General features: G+C 45.2%; 1 protein-coding gene across 3 annotated transcripts in view; it reads left to right on the forward strand.

The window, feature by feature from the left end:
• LOC147722518 (enoyl-CoA delta isomerase 2-like) overlaps nucleotides 1–17,836 on the forward strand; it is a 340,043-nt gene that overhangs the window by 115,249 nt on the left and 206,958 nt on the right. For all 3 annotated transcript variants that reach the window (XM_086965044.1, XM_086965041.1, XM_086965042.1), the window contains exon 4: nucleotides 10,673–10,858. In XM_086965044.1, coding sequence (XP_086821170.1) covers nucleotides 10,673–10,858 — 186 coding nt within the window. The remainder of the gene's footprint in view (nucleotides 1–10,672; nucleotides 10,859–17,836) is intronic.

Here is a 17,836-nt window from a genome sequence, read left to right on the forward strand (position 1 = left end):
AATCTCCCTCTATGCGGACGATATTACGCTTTACATTCACAAAACCCAAGACAACTTAATCCCAGTACTCGGGGAAATCACGGAATTCGGCACCATATCAGGGGTTCAGATTAACTGGACCAAATCAGCTGTATTCCCATTGACAGACAGAACAGAACAACATCAGCTGGACTACCCACTGCAGTGGGAGATGGAGGAGTTTAAATACCTGGGTATACATATTACCAGAAATAGAGAAGAGCTAATGCGTGCAAATTATGGTACCGCTATAGATAAGGTAACGGATAGTGTTAGTAGATGGCTGAGGCTTCCGCTCTCGATGGCGTGTCGCATATCTCTCATCAAAATGACGATACTGCCAACATTTGTATATTTATTCATTAACATACCATATTATCCAGGTAGTTTCTTCTTCCGCACATTAAAAACACAACTTATCCGGCTCATATGGGGAGGGAAGCAGGCCTGATTGAACTTGGCGATGATTATGTTGCCTTACCAACTGGGCGGCTACGATGTCCCCAATTTTGAACAATACTACTATTGTGCGCAGGCATATTTCGCAGTATACTGGCTGTATCCACCCCCTTTCATGGCGCACTTGGCGGTAGAAGATAGGTACATGGCTCCCACCCCTCCATCTGGGTACTTATATACGCAGGGGAAAGAGCATTGCCAGGACCCATCCACAGTGGATTGTACCGTGACTGCATGGAGATGGATGGCGCGCAGGCTTAACGTGTCCCTAATGTACTCCCCCCCCGATTGGCACTGATGGGTAACCTGCTGCTACGAGTAGCATGTGAGAGTCTGTGCTGTAGGATGTTAAGGGCGCTGAAATATAATACATGGAGCGACTTATACATGGAGGGAAGTTTCCGCTCATCGGAGCAGTTCTTTGGAGACCACATACCAACTAGTATGGAGATGTTTTTATATACCCGATTAGGACAGAATATCAAAGCAATTACCTCCGCATTCCCGACAGAACCCGACATTGTTGCACCATTACATTCACCGCTTCAGACCGAGACACCTCTCCATGTTATTTCCCTTCTATACAGGCAGGTTAGGACGCCCCCCCCCCTCCCCCGGACCTCCTACGCGCCAGGAAGGAGTGGGATAGGGCTCTGGAGGTACCACTAACTGATGATCAGTGCAAGCTATGCTGCGTACAGACAGAGGCTATTACTAGCAGTAGTCGGCTGAGGCTTATCCACTTCAAATTTCTACATCGCCTGTATCATACCCCCGCTAAATTGCACTGCTACCACCTCAGGGAGACTGATTGTTGTGAACGATGCGGCAGGGAAAGCGCAGACTTCATGCATTTAGCATGGTACTGTCCTAGAGTGGCAGAGTATTGGACGGAGGTCTTCGAGGGAATGTCTGTGATGTTGGGTGTACAGATTAAAGCGTCTCCCCTCATAGGACTCCTTGGCTTAGCTCACGTGGTGAAGACTGTACATAAGAAATTCCTTGCGATGGGAATTTTAATAGCCAGGCGAGTGGTGGCATGCAGATGGGGTCGGGGGCGGGCAGCCAAATTTAAAGACTGGATACGAGATCTATCTACCTGGCAGGAAAAGTTGCACAACTATGCTGAGTTGCTTCCTATGAAATCTCGGCCCAAAGACATCTGGGGACCCCTGGTGACATACCTCCTAGCACAGAAGAAGAGCGGTGAAGGGGAACCAAGACCAGTAGAGGAGGGATTGGATGGCATCACTGCTGATGTAATAGCTGCGAGCACAGGTGCCCTAAGCTGAAGTGCTGAGACGGTACATGGGGACGGCAATTACTATGGCAGACTGTGTTAGACTAAGAACATGACACAGATGTGGATTGACACCATTGCTCCTAGCACTGCAAGCGGAGTACACCTCTGGGAGGGACGTGAAGATACAGACCCAAGTAATCATAAATGTACCAGAAAGTAATGTACCTGTACAGTCGATTCTGATGGATTGCAAGTTGCAAGTTTTTTTATATAGCGCTAGGATCGACTCCCGGAGGAGTATCTCCGCGCTTCGACCGCTGCGAAACCCTTCCTGGCTTCCCTGAGAGATGGTCCCTTAATGGGTATCTCCAGGGTGAGACCAGGCATCCCCGGCGGTCTGGTGGGGCCGTTAGTGCAGATGAGGCAAGCTTATGCCCAGAGTTGCCGAGTGTGATCGCTGATCAGAGTGGGCACCGAGGCGAGAGAATTATCGAGTCCGCTGACCCTGGTCCAGAAACCTGCCGCGTCGGGAATCGAACCCTGGTCCCGGGCCGTCCTCTGCTCTCGGGTCTGCCGCCTCTAACCAGTGAGCCACACTACTGGATGTTGTGGGAGGGGGGGGGGGGATATTCACTGGGAAGGGATGAATACACAATTTGCTGTTCTACTGTATAAGATGCCTCATGACTTTCACTGTACCAGATCTTTTGAGTTATGCTTCAATAAAGGTTTTTGAAACTTTTATTAAAAAAAATACACGCAAAAACAAAACCAAGAAATGACAACACATTCACTTTAGACAACGACTTGCATCATCTCAGTCTTTCCCGTCAGTGGGATCACTGGTTGCAACAAAAATCAGTGATAATTGGTGTAAAAGGCTAACTAAAACCCTTATAAACACTTCTAAAACACACATATAAGCTAGAGTTCTCTGTCGTGTATAATGGTAACTTAAAGTCGCACTACATGATTTTAATTTAATTCTCCACCACTGATTCCGCCACAATAAATATGATTGACCCAAGCCACTAAAGGGTTAATTCTGTGCAGTGTAACTGTACACTCAATCTCATCTCCCTGAAGTCATTCCAGGAAAAGTGTTAGTATGAAATCACTGCACACAGTGCAATGATAACACCTCCTAAGATTACCTCGTCGCCAAATGAAGTACCAGGATCCATTTGTCCCAGATCCAACGCTAGTCTAACCTTGTGCCCTGAAACAGTGTTACGACACACATGCATAGCCAATAGGCCTCGCCTTTGGGACTTTGTAAGTGTTTAGCCATGCAACACTTGATGCTGGATATCTAAACACTTATAAGGTCCCAAAGGCGAGACCTATTGGCTATGCCAGTGCTTGTTGTATTTGGTGTAACACCAAAGTTTATGCTCAGATGTGGATTCTATGCTCTTCTTGATAACGGTTCCCAAGTAAACCATACCTCCCAGATGAGGCCTAATAAGGCCACATTCTGTCTATTGTTGCTTGTTTCCTTTCTGGAGGGGACCTCATCTGGATGAGAGTAGGCATGCGCTGTTATGAGATTCTGTACATTATTGAATATGAGAGGAACTTCATAAATGGTGGTAGAAACACACTCTTGAGTGACTATAGGCTATATTGTAAAGGCTCCCTTTATAGTGGTACTTCAAACAGCTGTACATTAATGTATATGTAAATTGCCTGTTGCATAACACACCCTTTTATTCATGTAGGGCTAGGGATTGTTTTTGACACTTGATATAGCAATATTATTGTACGACTCGCTTTGCTGTTACGTACAAATATAAAACGTGTGTGAAGACTACATCTTGTCTTGACCCTATGGTTTCCTATGTAATTCTTCTTACACCCATGCCTGACACCCCATCTCTGCTGGTCGATCGGCTACAGGAATTGGTTGTCTCAGACCAGACCAAAAAACTACGGTCTTCTTTTCTGAAGGACAGATCCTAGAGGGTAGCAGTGAACCAAATTCTATTGGACCCGTTTTCTCTGCCATGTGGGGTGCTGCAGGGCTCATCTTTAAGTCAGGTGCTTTTTAATCTGTACATCTCCCCCCTTGGTAAGATTATACTTACTTTTGGGCTACAAGTGGTTTCTTATGCCGATGACCACCAGCTCATTGTTTTCAATTAGGAAGATACAGAAGCTACTGCGCAGAATTTCATACGCTGCATTGACAGCAGTAGCTGGGTGGATGGGAAAGAATTACCTGAAGCTCGATGGGGAAGAGACTGAGGTGCTGCTCTTTGGAACACAAACCTCCACCTGGAACAATAACTGGTGTCCTGAGATTCTAGCAGCAGCGGTTCCTCCCCTAGGGTGGAGGAGCCCCGCCGGCTGCGAGCATGACAGTTGCCGCAAATAAAAATTAAATAATATAGTAAAATTGCACTTGAGGGCAGGGCCATTCTGACTTAGACAGGTCACAGTTGCCTAAAGTGCACATGGCGGATTGGCTGGCTGTCTTGCCATGGCCAGCCCGACTTGCGCACTCAGAACGTAGGAAGTGTGAGCTATATATCAGCCAGGCAGACTGCAGACACAAGCTCCTAGTCTGAAGAGGAGTGCTGCCTGAGTCTGCTCTGACGAATCATGGCGCTACAAAAAAATGCATAAGAGTATCACCATGATTGGTTCGGTTTGTTCGCTTTTCCTTTCTTCAAATCAAATGACAATGACATCGGGAGCAGCCGGAGATAAAGGCAGAGAGAAACTGTGTATATCTATAGGGGGAGTTGTGATATACACTGCAGCAGAGGTCAATAGTCTCTTCTTGGAAGACACCAACCCGATAGTGGTCCTGGAAAAGCAAGATAAGTATTTTTGTTATCACTGCACAGTCTACATGGCAGGTATGTGGGATATTCACAAGGCTGGAAACTGTTTCTCCTTCCGGGTGATCGGGCGGGGAAGCACTATTGGTGTAACCCTCAGCCTCCCTGACAGAACTTTAAATATGCATTTGTTGGTTGTACAGGAAGTTCGAGTTTACGGTCCCAGAGTGCCCCATGTCTCATGACACAAACTTTCATCTCATTACAGGTAGGGCATAAATACTGGGGTGACTAGTAGTAGGTAGTATATTTAATTCACAATTACATGCTAATAAGTAATGTAAAACATTCGTAATATTTCCCAGTTTAAACTGAACCAGCCTATTTTACAAAAAACGCCCATTTAGCACATCCACACGGAAGAATAAAAGGAATGTTTGTATTTTATTTTACTTTTTGTAAATCACATAAGCTTTACACTTGTCGGTGTACAATTAAGCTCAGAAATGCCCAAACGAGACACTGTAATGAAACCAGCGCAAGGAACTTAATACTACATCTTTAAACAGCATTTAGAGAATAAACATGATGTGCTGTGTGTAGTTTTAACTGTCAAACTTGCTGTTAACCCCTTCGCTGTGGTGGTAATTCCGCCGCAGCGCTAGGGGGGCGGGGGGGCCGAGCGGTGCTCGCATGCTCGTGACGGAGCGGCTCCGTCACGAGCCACGGTTGAGCTGTGCTCGTGACGGAGCGGTTCCGTCATGGCCCCGCCCGCTCAGTAGAACGCGCCGAATGGGAGGGGTTAATGCATGTAGTTTTCTGCCATTATTCTTTATCCAACGGCGAAGCACTACATGTTTGCAGTTCATGTTTTCTCTGGTACGGAGAACTGAGAGCCCTCTCTGAAATAAATAGTGGGTGTAAGGGCACTTCGTACTGCTGCGTCCACCTCCGAAGTGTATCCTGACTGCAATTCAATTTGTCAATGTTTTGTCCAGTGGAACTGAACAAGAATTCAATTCCCAGGATGCGCTATAGTGTTGAACAGAAAAACCACCACTGGGTCTGGGCTCCCAACGGCACAGCTTGCCACAAGCTTAAAATGAACAAAAATAGGTGCAAATGCCGCTAACTCCTAGATATGACAACTATTTGGTCAAAACATACGGGTAAGACGATATGTTTGATGGTTTTTAATCAAATACCTTTATTTCTTTCTTAATTTTGTTTCTTTCTTAATTTTGATTTTTTCATTTTTGTTTAAGTGTATGATTTATCAGATTATTATACAAATGTTAAAACCTGGTGTACACAACACAAAATGTGACATTCAATACTCCTATTTACAAAGATTTACATTCTATTGTACATTCATCCACACTTATTCATCAATCATACCAGTACAAACAACACAAGTCAGTATTCACAACAAAAAGTCAATAAGTGTTTTGAAACAAAAACATATATATACACACACAAAAACAAACAACTTGTGACTTCGTGGACATTTCCAGTAATACTCTGAGAGCGAGATATTGGTCCTGATGAGAACTCGCAAATAACACGAGTTCGAAACGCGTAGACTTTATGTTACAAGCCAAAATTACAAATTAGTAATTGAAGAAAAATCAAAATTGTGTATATTGTTTCAAAACACTTATTGGCTTTTTGTTGTGAATACTGAGATTCCAGCATACACTGTACCATTGATGTCTCTTTGTGTTGTTTGTACTGGTATGATTGAATGAGTGTGGATGAATGTACAATAGAATGTAAATCTTTGTAAATAGGAGAGTTGTTTTTGATATATTGAATGTCACATTTTGTGTTGTGTACACCAGGCTAGTTGGACCCTGGACTGGTGGCCTCCTTGTTTAGGTCCTATGCCTTCTCCGTGCAAGGAAGCAAAGAACCTGGGTGTATGGGTTGATCCCAGACTCTCCTTTGACAGCCACGTCCAGAAGCTAGCAGGGAAGTGCTTTGGTGTATTGAAGACCTTAAATCGCACCCTGGACCTCCTTCCTTTAGAGGCCAGACGCACGATGACCCAAGCTCTAGTCACCTCCCGTATCGATTACGGTAATGTTCTACTCTTAGGGACTACTGAGAAGAACATTAAAAAACTACAGGTTCTCCAGAACACGGCGGCCCGATTGGTTCTTAGGCTTCCCAGAAGAGCTGCCTCCAAGCCTACACTAGAGGCCCTTCACTGGCTCCCTATAAAAAAGAGGATCTTGTTTAAAGCGCTCCTTATATGCTACAGGATTACCTCTCAGGTTGCCCCTGAATATCTGAAGGATCTTGCGATCCCTTATATGCCCAACAGAGAACTGCGCTCCAAGGGTACCGGGCTTTTGTGTGCCCCCCGGATAAACAAAGCCAGAATGGGAGGGCGCTCCTTTCGTGCGCTGGCGGCCAAAAATTGGAACCTTCTTCCTCTGCACATTAGATTGGCAGAGACAGAGACTTTATTTAGGAGACTTTTAAAAACCCACCTCTTTACCCTTTAGGTTGCTCACTTTCTCCTGCTACTCTCTCCACAGCGCGGGGACACGCCGAGATGGCGTCACCAGGCGCTTTATAAAATCCTTTATTATTATTATTATTATTATTATTAAATAAAGGAATTGGATTAAAAACCATCAAACATATCGTCTTACCCGTATGTTTTGACCAAATAGTTCTCATATCCATGAGTTAACGGCATTTGCACCTATTTTTGTTCATTCTATAGTGTTGAAGGCATAGGACTGGGTGTCTTGGTGAAATGAAGTCCTCGACATGAACAGGAACTGCTGCAAGCTCTGAGGGCAGAAGCGGGTAATGTTGGCCTAGTGAGCGACAGTCCAATCAGTCGGGAAGAAGAGCGCGCAAACTGTTTCTGGGGTGTCAAAAGAGAAAGCGCATCTAGAAACCAGAATAACAGCTTTTTGGCCAAGCACCTGCAGGATGCCCGAGGTCCCTGCAGGGGACCCCGTATTGTGCGGCCTCTGGTGGTCAGAGATGACACCTAGACCCATATGGCTTGGAGCTAGATCCCAAGAAGCGTTGGAAGTAACCTGTAGGCGAGTAAATGCAGCCATGCGGAAATTCAGAGATGCAGGGGTTGGGATTCATTAGGCACGGCCTGCTGCATGCGAAATCTATAGGCTGCTGGGAATCGGACAGGGTCCACTGGTCCAAAGTAGGCATGGCGATATTCTTGCTAGACCTAGGGGAAGCTCTAGAAGCAGCAGGATGTAAGTAGATGTGTGGTGGGGGCTCTGGGTGCAGCGGCGGCCACACCCAGGGCTGTGGAAGAGTTACAGGGCGATCCCACAACAGGAAGGTGCAGGAACAGGACCTGAAGCCTCCAGGATAAAGCACACGCGTGCATAAGTCATACATGCTCTAAGGGGTCCTTCTAGGGGACTTGGAGTACGACGGCGCCCCGTTAGTCCTTAGGGCGGTTGTAAACCTGAGCAACCGGGGGCTTGCCACATGAAGCTCCGCCACGCTGGAGAAGGTGTGAGTCACACTCCCTTGTTCGGTGGCGTGAGTTATGGTGGACGATAGGTTCACCGGTGGGAGTGTAAGTGCTCCCAGGGTACAACACTGGGCTATGGCCGCTGGTGTATTTTGGCTAACCTTCAGGTGCTCAGCAACTAGGGGTTGCGGGGCGGCTAGGGATCGCCTGTAAGATAACCCGCCTTGTTATTTGTGTAACAAATAAACCTGCAGCTCCTTTTCCAAACAACACCGTGTCTGTAGTCATTGGGTGAAAGTTGTGGGGTGCTGTGGGTGGCGGCGTAGCGATAAAAGTACTATCCGCTTGGTCATGTGACTTGCTATCGGGTCCTCCAAACAGTTGATGGAGGTAGGACATAGACCGGATCAAAACATTCTGCATGGGCACCACTGTACCGTGGCAAAATGAGCACTGTTATACTAGGCACTAATTGGCACTGGTATACTGGCACTGTTAGGCTCAGAGCACTGCCCTGCTTGGCACTGCTGTACTGAAGTTTGCTGGGCTGGGGCACTGTACTGCCTATACAGGGCAAGGGGCACTCTATACTAGGCACTGCTGGTTTGGGACACTGCTGCACTGACGTCTACTGAGCTGGGCTCTACTACAGTGGTAACTGCTTGGCTGGCGGCTCTGTACTGACTTCTGCTCGGCTAAGCGCACTTCTATACCAGGGGCACTGCTGGTTTAATAGCTCAGCAGTACTGTGCATTGTTGGGCTAGGGGCACAGCACTTGGATGTGAAGCTTTTGAGGGATCTGATGCATACTGCATAGCTTTCCTCTGCTGTACACCGCACAGGACACTCTAGCATCACTGCTGTTTGCAAGGGACAGGTGCGGCTCTGAGACTCGCGGCCACAGGATTAAGAGGTAATCTGGGCAGTTCCTTACCACACCCCGGCTTTCCAAATCGTGAAGCCCGCATGCGATTCCGAACCTTCGGCTTGATCTGGTTTGGGTGCTTTATCCACCCAAAGCAAGGACCTACAGTTGTAGGGAAGATTTGGTAAAGGTACTCGAGAGGCAAGTTGCTGCAGGAAGAGCTCCCTGACACATCCAGCTGTGTGGATCAGGGTGTACCAGGCGGTCCCCGCCCATACTCGTGCAAATAAAGTTATTCTGATTCTCTGAGTAACTTGCGTTCCTGTCCTGGAAATTGAAAAATTACCACACAAATCTTCAAATTGGTAGTAGTTCCTACTCCAATACAACTGAACCTTTATGATCATATATTTACATTTGGTCAACACGTGATGAATTATCAAAATGTACTTTCTGAGCATTTATTTAGTTAGTTTTAAAAGAACACTGCAAGCCTGATTCCAGCTACTACAGAGCGCTAGGTGAATTACACAACGGAGGAGTTGCACAGTGTAATTGGTGGAGGAAGTGCCTTGGTCTCTTGTGTCTTATTCGTCAGTCACAGCCCCAGAGGTGAGGGGGTTCAGTGGAATTCATGCTGGATTAGTTCAGCTTTCTGAAGTTTTCTCCAAGACTGTAGTTTCCGTCGCTAGGACACTTGGCTTAAGTGAATTCCGCAGTCTGAGACTTGGATTTACAAAGAGATACAGCTTGCACATGTTGATCGCAGTTTTGTGTTTGGCACATAGTGAGTTGCCCATCTCCACAGGAGCCAGGATGTTAGTCATGAGCCCTTTGTCTCACCACTTTTAGATGTCACTACCTGCCACTGGTTAGGTACACCACCTATACCTACAGAGGAGGCTACGAACTTAGCGGCAGTGCTGGACTGTAAGCTCTCTTTAGATATTTAGGCCAACCGCATTGTGTCAACATGTTTCTGGCTGATTAGTATGTTGAGCAAAATCGTTCCTTTCATCCCAGTCTTGGCACCAAAACAAGTGGCCCAGGCATTAGTTATGTTGAAAGTTGACTATTGTAATGTCCTTTATTTGGACACCAACAATAGCACCTAAGCTAAACTGCAGGTAGGGCGAATACATTGGCCAGGCTCAACTTGGACACTCCAAAACTGCATTCATGGCTAAGGGACTGCATGACCTTCACTGGCTCCCAATAAGTGAACTCATTGTGTTCAACGGGTTCTGTATAGTGCATAAGGCCTTTTACCAGACCCGCCTGATGGGAATTACGGCTGTGTATCACATTTATACTCCTGGGAGAAATCTTTGATCAGCCCACCTTCATTTTGTGACAGTGCCCAGATTTCAGAAAAAGAACTGAGGTAAAACTATGGAACTCGCTGCCGAGTCATCTGACCGGTATCAAATTACACTTCAGAAAAGCCTCAAAGACTTGTCTTTTCAAACTATAGGTTGTCCCTGTGCTACTGTTTGTTTTAATCCACTATGGCTGAATCAGTCCACTGAGACTATAGTGCCTTGACAGCTTCGGGCATTTCCTGTGCTTTATAAATCCCCATCAAATCATGCCATACCTGTGTACAGAACACTTCCCTTCACATATTAAAGATTGGTACATTATTGGGCACATGTTCTTGTAACCCAGTAAATACGTTTTGGCCCCTCTGTAGCTGTTGTTGGGGGCAAGCATTTGCTTCATTCTGTCACTCACATTTTGGCTCCATTATTTTAAGCGTACTGAACATGAGCTGATGTAACTGGAGATAATTATATTTATTTATCTATTTATTTATGTTAATTCTTTACAACAGGACAGTGCTAAGGAAACATATGTCAACCTTGTTTCCAGTTTGGTGCCCTCTGAATCCTCGAAGAAGGAAGAAGCATCCTCTTCAAGCAGTCAACATAAATATGAGACACTGCTGATGAACACTGAAGATAATATTACCAAGATAATATTAAACCGTCCAGAGAAGAAAAATGCAATCACGACGACGGTAAAAAAAACACACACAAAAAACATCTAGCATGGCAATTTAGTAGAATTCACACTTTATTGACTGTTTTAATTAGTGGACAGTTGCAATAACTCAGTTCAGTTGTGGTAAATTAAGAAGCAGACCACTGACCGTGTAGAGCAATATCTGATCTGTGATGAAGTGCAAGCTTCTCAAATTTGTAGATTTTAAACTTCAACCATCAGACTTCAAAACTATATTTTTATTTGGTTTATCAGTTGGGTGTGTAGTTTGACTAAATATTGTATATGCTTCTACATGTTGGCCTTTTACCTCCAGTTATTGGAGGGGAGAGGGCAACAAAATAGTTAGAATATTTTAAGTTACGTATTTAATCCACCTCCCCCCTCACCCATTTCTTTTGAATCCCAGTCCCATGCTTAGGTCGAGCCTAGCGGCAGCGTGCATGCATAGCTCACTCTGCGAGGCTTGCTGTAGTAGAGTATGCTTGTGAAAGCCTCGCTTACTCACCTCCAATATTTTACATTGGCTGGTGTCATTGTCCTTGGTAAACGCTGGCTACCGATTCATCATGAGGCTTCCAAGTTCCGCCTTGGTACCGCCCTGTTTCAATTTGCTGCCGCCCCCAAGGACTGGACCTTTTACTTTGCTCCTAACATTGCATGCTTTATTTAGTGGGTGAGCACTATTTATTTATTGACAATGGCGGTTGCTTTTTTTTTAGTTGTATGTTCATGTTCAGGGACACCGCGCTCCATTTATTTATTTATTTTTTCTATCATTCGGAGCTCGGCGCCCACTTCAGGGACACCGCACTTTTTCACTATGCCAAAGGTTAAAAACTCAACAGAAACAAATGTATATCAACCTGCACAACTGATTTCAGGCAATTCAATCAAAAAGTTACAATTTCTAATGACATCTAACCTGTGCGTGCTCCTGTGATTCAGGGTTCAGCCTTGGACCCTGTGTACTATATTAATCAGTATTAAAGGAAACGGAAATATTCCGAACCAATTCAGTGTACAGCTGTTAAATTCAATAAAATAAAGATGAAGGGTCCTTGTTGTAATGTACATGTAGTATATTTATTCTTGAGATTAGATAGAAGGTACAGCATAGACCAGCAGACACTAACACTAAGGAGGGACAAAGAGAGAGGAAGAGCAGGATATAACAGCCAATAGTCTCGAAGGTTTCAATCAAAACACTGTTTATGATTAAATTCAGTAGAAAAAATTACACTTTTACAACCAAAACACTTGTTGAACCATTTCCTATTCAATTGGTATTTGCAAATTTCTTTCGGGAACTTTAGAACAAATACAAAAAAGTGTACATGAAGTAAATTCGACGTCCATATAGTCCAATGGTACAGACTTTGTACATTTGTGGCATGATTATAGACATCACATATTTGAAAGCAATTTAAAGTAAAAGACCCAATGCATTTCGAGTTGAAAACCCTTCATGAGGGGAAAAACATTTTCATTTCATTGAGCAATCAATAACTTGATCTTCAGTTAGCCTCCTGACGGAACAAAAAACTGTGTTAAAACATCAAACAACAACTTCATATAGATGTTGTCTGGGAATTAACAGTTACAATGGAATCTATATCTGTGTCTGCAGCAACTGTGAAAGATAAGCAACCATAACTTGTGTCAAGAAACCACAAGCACATCGCGCAACTGCCGAAGAAACATCTGTGCATGTGAGCCAAAGCTTCATAGAATGGTGAAAGCCCGAGCGGGGTGACTGAGGAATGATCGAAAATGTAAATAATGTGATTAGTGCGGTTTGTAAGTAATCCGTCTGTGAACCGGACGTGCACCATAGTGAGCAACAATTGAGTTATTACGTATGCAGACTGGCTCTTACCAATCAAAAATACGAGCGATTGCTCGAAACTGCAAACATTGATAGCCATAATTTCCTTTGACCAATTATAAACAATATTTAAAGCCTTTGCATAAACCAATCGGCATGAACCAATCAATTACGTGCTTACCCAAAGACTGGTAACACAAGGTCAGAGCTGATGGAATGACAATGAAAGGGCAAATGTAACAGCGCTCTGAAACCTGGAGAGTAATACATTCGGATTAGCTCACTCACCGGTGTGTGACGAGCAAGACGTTAGATCTCACGTGACTCTGCGTGACCCCGTACTGACGTAGGCGTGTGCGGATTCAGTGAAGAAGAAAATTTACACTGCGGTGGACAGAGAACATCTAAAAATCAAATCCTAAAAACTTTATTGAAACGAGCGCGACATTGTACTCGTAATAATAGTGTAACCAACCAGGAAGTAAGGCGGTGTAACAACCAATTGGTCAAAACGGCATTAACGTTGACAGAGATAATGATAAAAGTGAATAATTAAAGCTAAAAAGAAAGTAAAAATGTTGCGACTAGAATATTTTCAAAGTATAGAAGACTTACGCTGGTGTATGTGAGGTCAATTTAACAGTAGGTGCAGATATAGATTCACAATGATATGGACATAGGAATCAGCTTATAAGAAACATAACATTTCGTAGTGGTCATTAAGACCTTTTGCGAGTGGTGGTCCCTTGATATTTAACCAAAACGTTTCCCTACATGCTAATAAGGTGAGGAAATCCATACCTATTGGTTTAGGGATTTTTTCTAAGATAGTAAATCTGAGTTGTGGAATACAAAATGTTCTAGCTATCGCGACAAGAATTTTAGATTCTATTAAGGACACTGAGGCGAGGATTTTGCTTTCTCATTTCTTTACTGCACAAACAGCAGCCAATGAAAGTAAAACTACAATGATAAACATTTCCCATGAGGCTTTGAACCACGCCTCCAATACTACAGCTAATCACAGTAATAACAAGCATACAAAGTATAGAGACACTAATTTGGCCTCCTCTTTTGCGCGAACAGTCTCGTCATAATAAGCCAAGTCTTGAATTCTCAATGGAGAGAAAAAACTGTTCCTGTAGGAATTCTCAACAGAGAACAATCCATAACCACGAAGGAATCCTCTTCTGCCAGGAAGGTACAGCAGCACAATCCAAAGAAGGCAATCAACTCATGTTGGAATCATTTCCTGAAACAGAAAAAGAAGTTTGAGAAAAGGAGCCCACCACTACATTTCTCACTGGGTGGGTACAAAGTTGTTAAACAACATAACTTCAAACAACTCTACAGTTACATAACTGTCCCAACGGGTGGGATAATCCTCGCCTCCGTGTCCTTAATAGAATCTAAAATTCTTGTCGCGATAGCTAGAAAATTTTGTATTCTATGGCAGGACCGGAGGCTTCTGATTATGCTGGTTCAAAGCTCATCAATCACAGCATCAGAAACATGAGGAATAGGTTTATAATAAAACACTTTAAACATTGAGTCAGAAGACCAATCAGCCGCTTTGAGGATGTCCTCTAAGCGGGAACCTAATAAATAGGCCTTAGAAGCCATCGCACCTCTAGCTGAATGAGCACCATAAACGGAGATATCGATGCCAGCCTCTGACATAATCCATCGAACCCATCTGGCTAAGGTAGCTGCAGCGACTGGTTTGAAGGGTTTCTGAACAGAGATTAGCAACTGGCCTAAAGGGTCAGCCCTGTGTGCAATAGTACGCTCTTCATAGCATTTGAGACACAGCAACACACATAACTTACTATTATGTGGAAAAGCGGGATACTCCACTGAGTGTGACATGGTCTTAGTTCGTCGTGTAATAACAAAGGAGACACCCTGCAGAGAAAACATCCTACCAGCCAAATCTAAAGCTCTAACATCTGAAACTCTGCGACATGAAATGAGACACAGTAACATAGTAAGCTTGGCAGAAAGCTGTTTTAAGGACAAATCACCATTATCGGGCCAAGTTTCCAGCAGAGTAAGAACTTTTGTAACATCCCAAAGCGTGGAATACCTGGGCCGAGGAGGGTTGGCCACACAAACTCCTTTAAGTAACTTACAAACCAAGGGATGCATCCCCACAGGCTTACCATCGATGTGATCGTGACCAGCAGAAATAGCAGACCTGAAATTTTTAACCGACCTGTAAGCCAGGCCTGAAGCTGCACATTCAGACAGAAAATTCAGAACATCAGTTACATTTGATCCCACTGGATCCACCTGTTTTGGAAGGCACCAACCCACCCACTTCTTCCAAGATGCAGAGTATCGTTTCCGGGTGGAAGGAGCCCACGCCTGCTGCATAAAGCTGGAAGCTTCTCGTGAAATGCCTGCAAGGCATTCATGTCTCCGGAGAGCGTCCACACCATCAAAGTCAACTGATTCTGCAGGATTAAGGGATGGCAAGATCCCACTGGATCCTGCAGAAGTGTCGGGAAAACTGGGAGCCGGAAGGGGAGGTCCACAGATCACTCCAACAGTGTGTGAAACCACGACTGAGTTGACCAGAACGGAGTCACCAACACTATCGTCGCCCTCTGCCGGCACACAAAGGCCGCCACTCTCGGGATCAGAGCAAACTGGGGAAAGGCATAATTCCTCCGTTGCCCCCAATGGTGTAGGAGCGCGTCCGTTCCCATCGCCATCAGATCCGGTCTCCAACTGTAAAACAGGGGAAGATGGGCATTGAGGCGAGAGGCAAACAGATCTATCTGACAGGGGCCTTGCATAGTCATGATCTGAGCAAACCGCGATGGATGAAGCCTCCAATCGCTGAAGTCTTGAAGAAACCGGGAATTCCAATCCGCCACCTGATTGAATTTCCCCGGAAGGTATTCTGCCACCACAGAGATCTTGCAGTCCATGAAAAGTGCCAAAATTCCTTCGCAATGTGGACCAGCATGCAAGACTTCGTCCCCCCCCCCTAACCGATTGATGTATCTCATCGCTGAGACATTGTCCATTCGAAGGAGAATACAACAATTGCTCGTTCGGTGTGAGACAGACCTGATGGCAAAGGACCCTGCCAACAACTCTAGACAGTTTATGTGTAGTGTGAGTTTATCCGCTGACCACCGTCCTCCTGTGGTAAAGTCTCCACAGCGAGCGCCCCAGCCCCACTGACTGGCGTCTGACTCGACTACCACATCTGGGGCTGCGCCAGGAAGAGGAAGAGGCTTACCAGGGACTAACCGCTCCAGTTTCTTGGCTAAGGGAAGCAGGGCCGAGGAAAGGGCTTTATCAAGTTTAGCGTCCAGCTTTTTGTCAATGATATCTTCCATGGACTCCTCTTCGTAATACTCATCATTGCCCTGGTAGCCACACGCAGTACCCTCCTCATCGCAGTATTCCATATCTGCCATATTCACAAAGAATTGTCAAATTCCACTCCAAGTCCCCAGAGGGAAGCACAATTGCCAGCCCAGGAGAGGTCGTCGATCAGGGGAAGTGCCAGGCACAGGAGTCAGAAATACCAAGAAAGAATGTCAAAATCGGGCGTTTAAAGTCCAATTCTAGGACTAATGGAGGGAAATAACCCATATCTAGCTCAGAGAAGGGTTTCCAAAAAATTGTCCCACTACCTCACTCACTGGGAAGCAAGGGGTTAATGTTCAAGACCTTGGATGCAAATTGGGATGGAAAACGCTGTTTTTTAGTGTCAAAAACGGCCCCTCGGCTCCTGGCCAAACTGCGTGATTCCCCACTTCAGCCGGGGGCAGAGCGTCTTGCAGGCACTAATGGCGGGCTGCGCGCACACTGACGCGCTCGAGTCCCCGAAGACGCACGCAGGGCTACCAGCGGGCTCAGACATGTGCCTCCTTCCCCGAGGGGGGGGGGGCCAAGTCCCTCCTAATCGCGGACCGTGATTGAGGCGGCCGCAAGCAGCAATCTGGGGTAAAACGGGGGCCTACGGGCGCAACACGCGCTCCAAGAAAGACTAAAGGGACACGGAGCGGGCCAGAGAAGCCCCGCTCCGAAGTCGGGAGGGGAAAGAAGCCGTCAACGGCGTAGACCTAAGAATCGCAATATCGCCATTAGCAGCGAATACAAGGTAAAAACAGTGCAATATATACACAATATGAGTAATTACAATCAAGTAAACACGCCAGGGGCGAGATCTACAACATGAGGCCTGCCATGAAGCAGTACAAGCATATAAAGTAAAAGAGCACTTATCTGGGCTGCGGAGCAGCAAAGAAAGAGGAGGCCAGATTAGTGTCTCTATACTTTGTATGCTTGTTACTACTTTGATTAGCTGTAGTATTGGAAGCGTGGTTCAAAGCCTCATGGTAAATCTTGTTTTTTATCATTGTAGTTTTACTTTCATTGGCTGCTGTTTGTGCAGTAAAGAAATGAGAAAGCATAATCAGAAGCCTCCGGTCCTGCCATAGAATTGTGTGGCCCGTGTTAATGTGAGGCTAGACTCGAATTACAGTTTTTCGTACAAATCATGCTGTTATGTTCGATTCTGGTTTTTATTTTGCACGATGTTCTGCCCACATATGTTAAGCCACAAGGGCATTGGATAGCATATATAACTCCTTCGGTGTTACAATCTGATGTATGCTTCAAATGGATTTGTTTCACAGTGTGAGGGTGCGCAAAGGTATTACCCATGATTACAGTTCCACGTTTCCCACAGTTCCAGCATTTAGACATGCTTTTGTGTGTCTGTTGGTTGGTTATCTTTTTAATTTTCGGTGCTTGATGGGAGTGTACCATCACACCTAGCCGACTATAGTCCTCTCACCTTGCACTATAGACCCGGCCACCAAAGCATTGTTGACCATATGTCTAAATTGACTACTGACTCTCTCTGTAAATGTTTTGTCCTTGTTCTTAATGTTTGTTTGTACAGGTATGCATGAGAAGGGAATCCCCCTCTCACATATAGGAAAACGACTTAGTGAGTGTATCACATAGTCTGTACCACAACACTAACTCTGTTTATTTCACCACCTTTTTAAAAAGCCAGAATACTCTAAGGCACTGGCTGAAACATGTCGACCATCTGAAGGACGCAGGAGGCAGTAACTCGCCACCCTCACGTGTCCTGTAGCCTTACTTTTAACCGCTGGTGACGGCCCAGTTATT

The sequence above is a fragment of the Lissotriton vulgaris genome, chromosome 4_1 (genome assembly GCF_964263255.1).
Source record: "Lissotriton vulgaris chromosome 4_1, aLisVul1.2, whole genome shotgun sequence".
Taxonomy (NCBI): Eukaryota; Metazoa; Chordata; class Amphibia; order Caudata; family Salamandridae; genus Lissotriton; species Lissotriton vulgaris.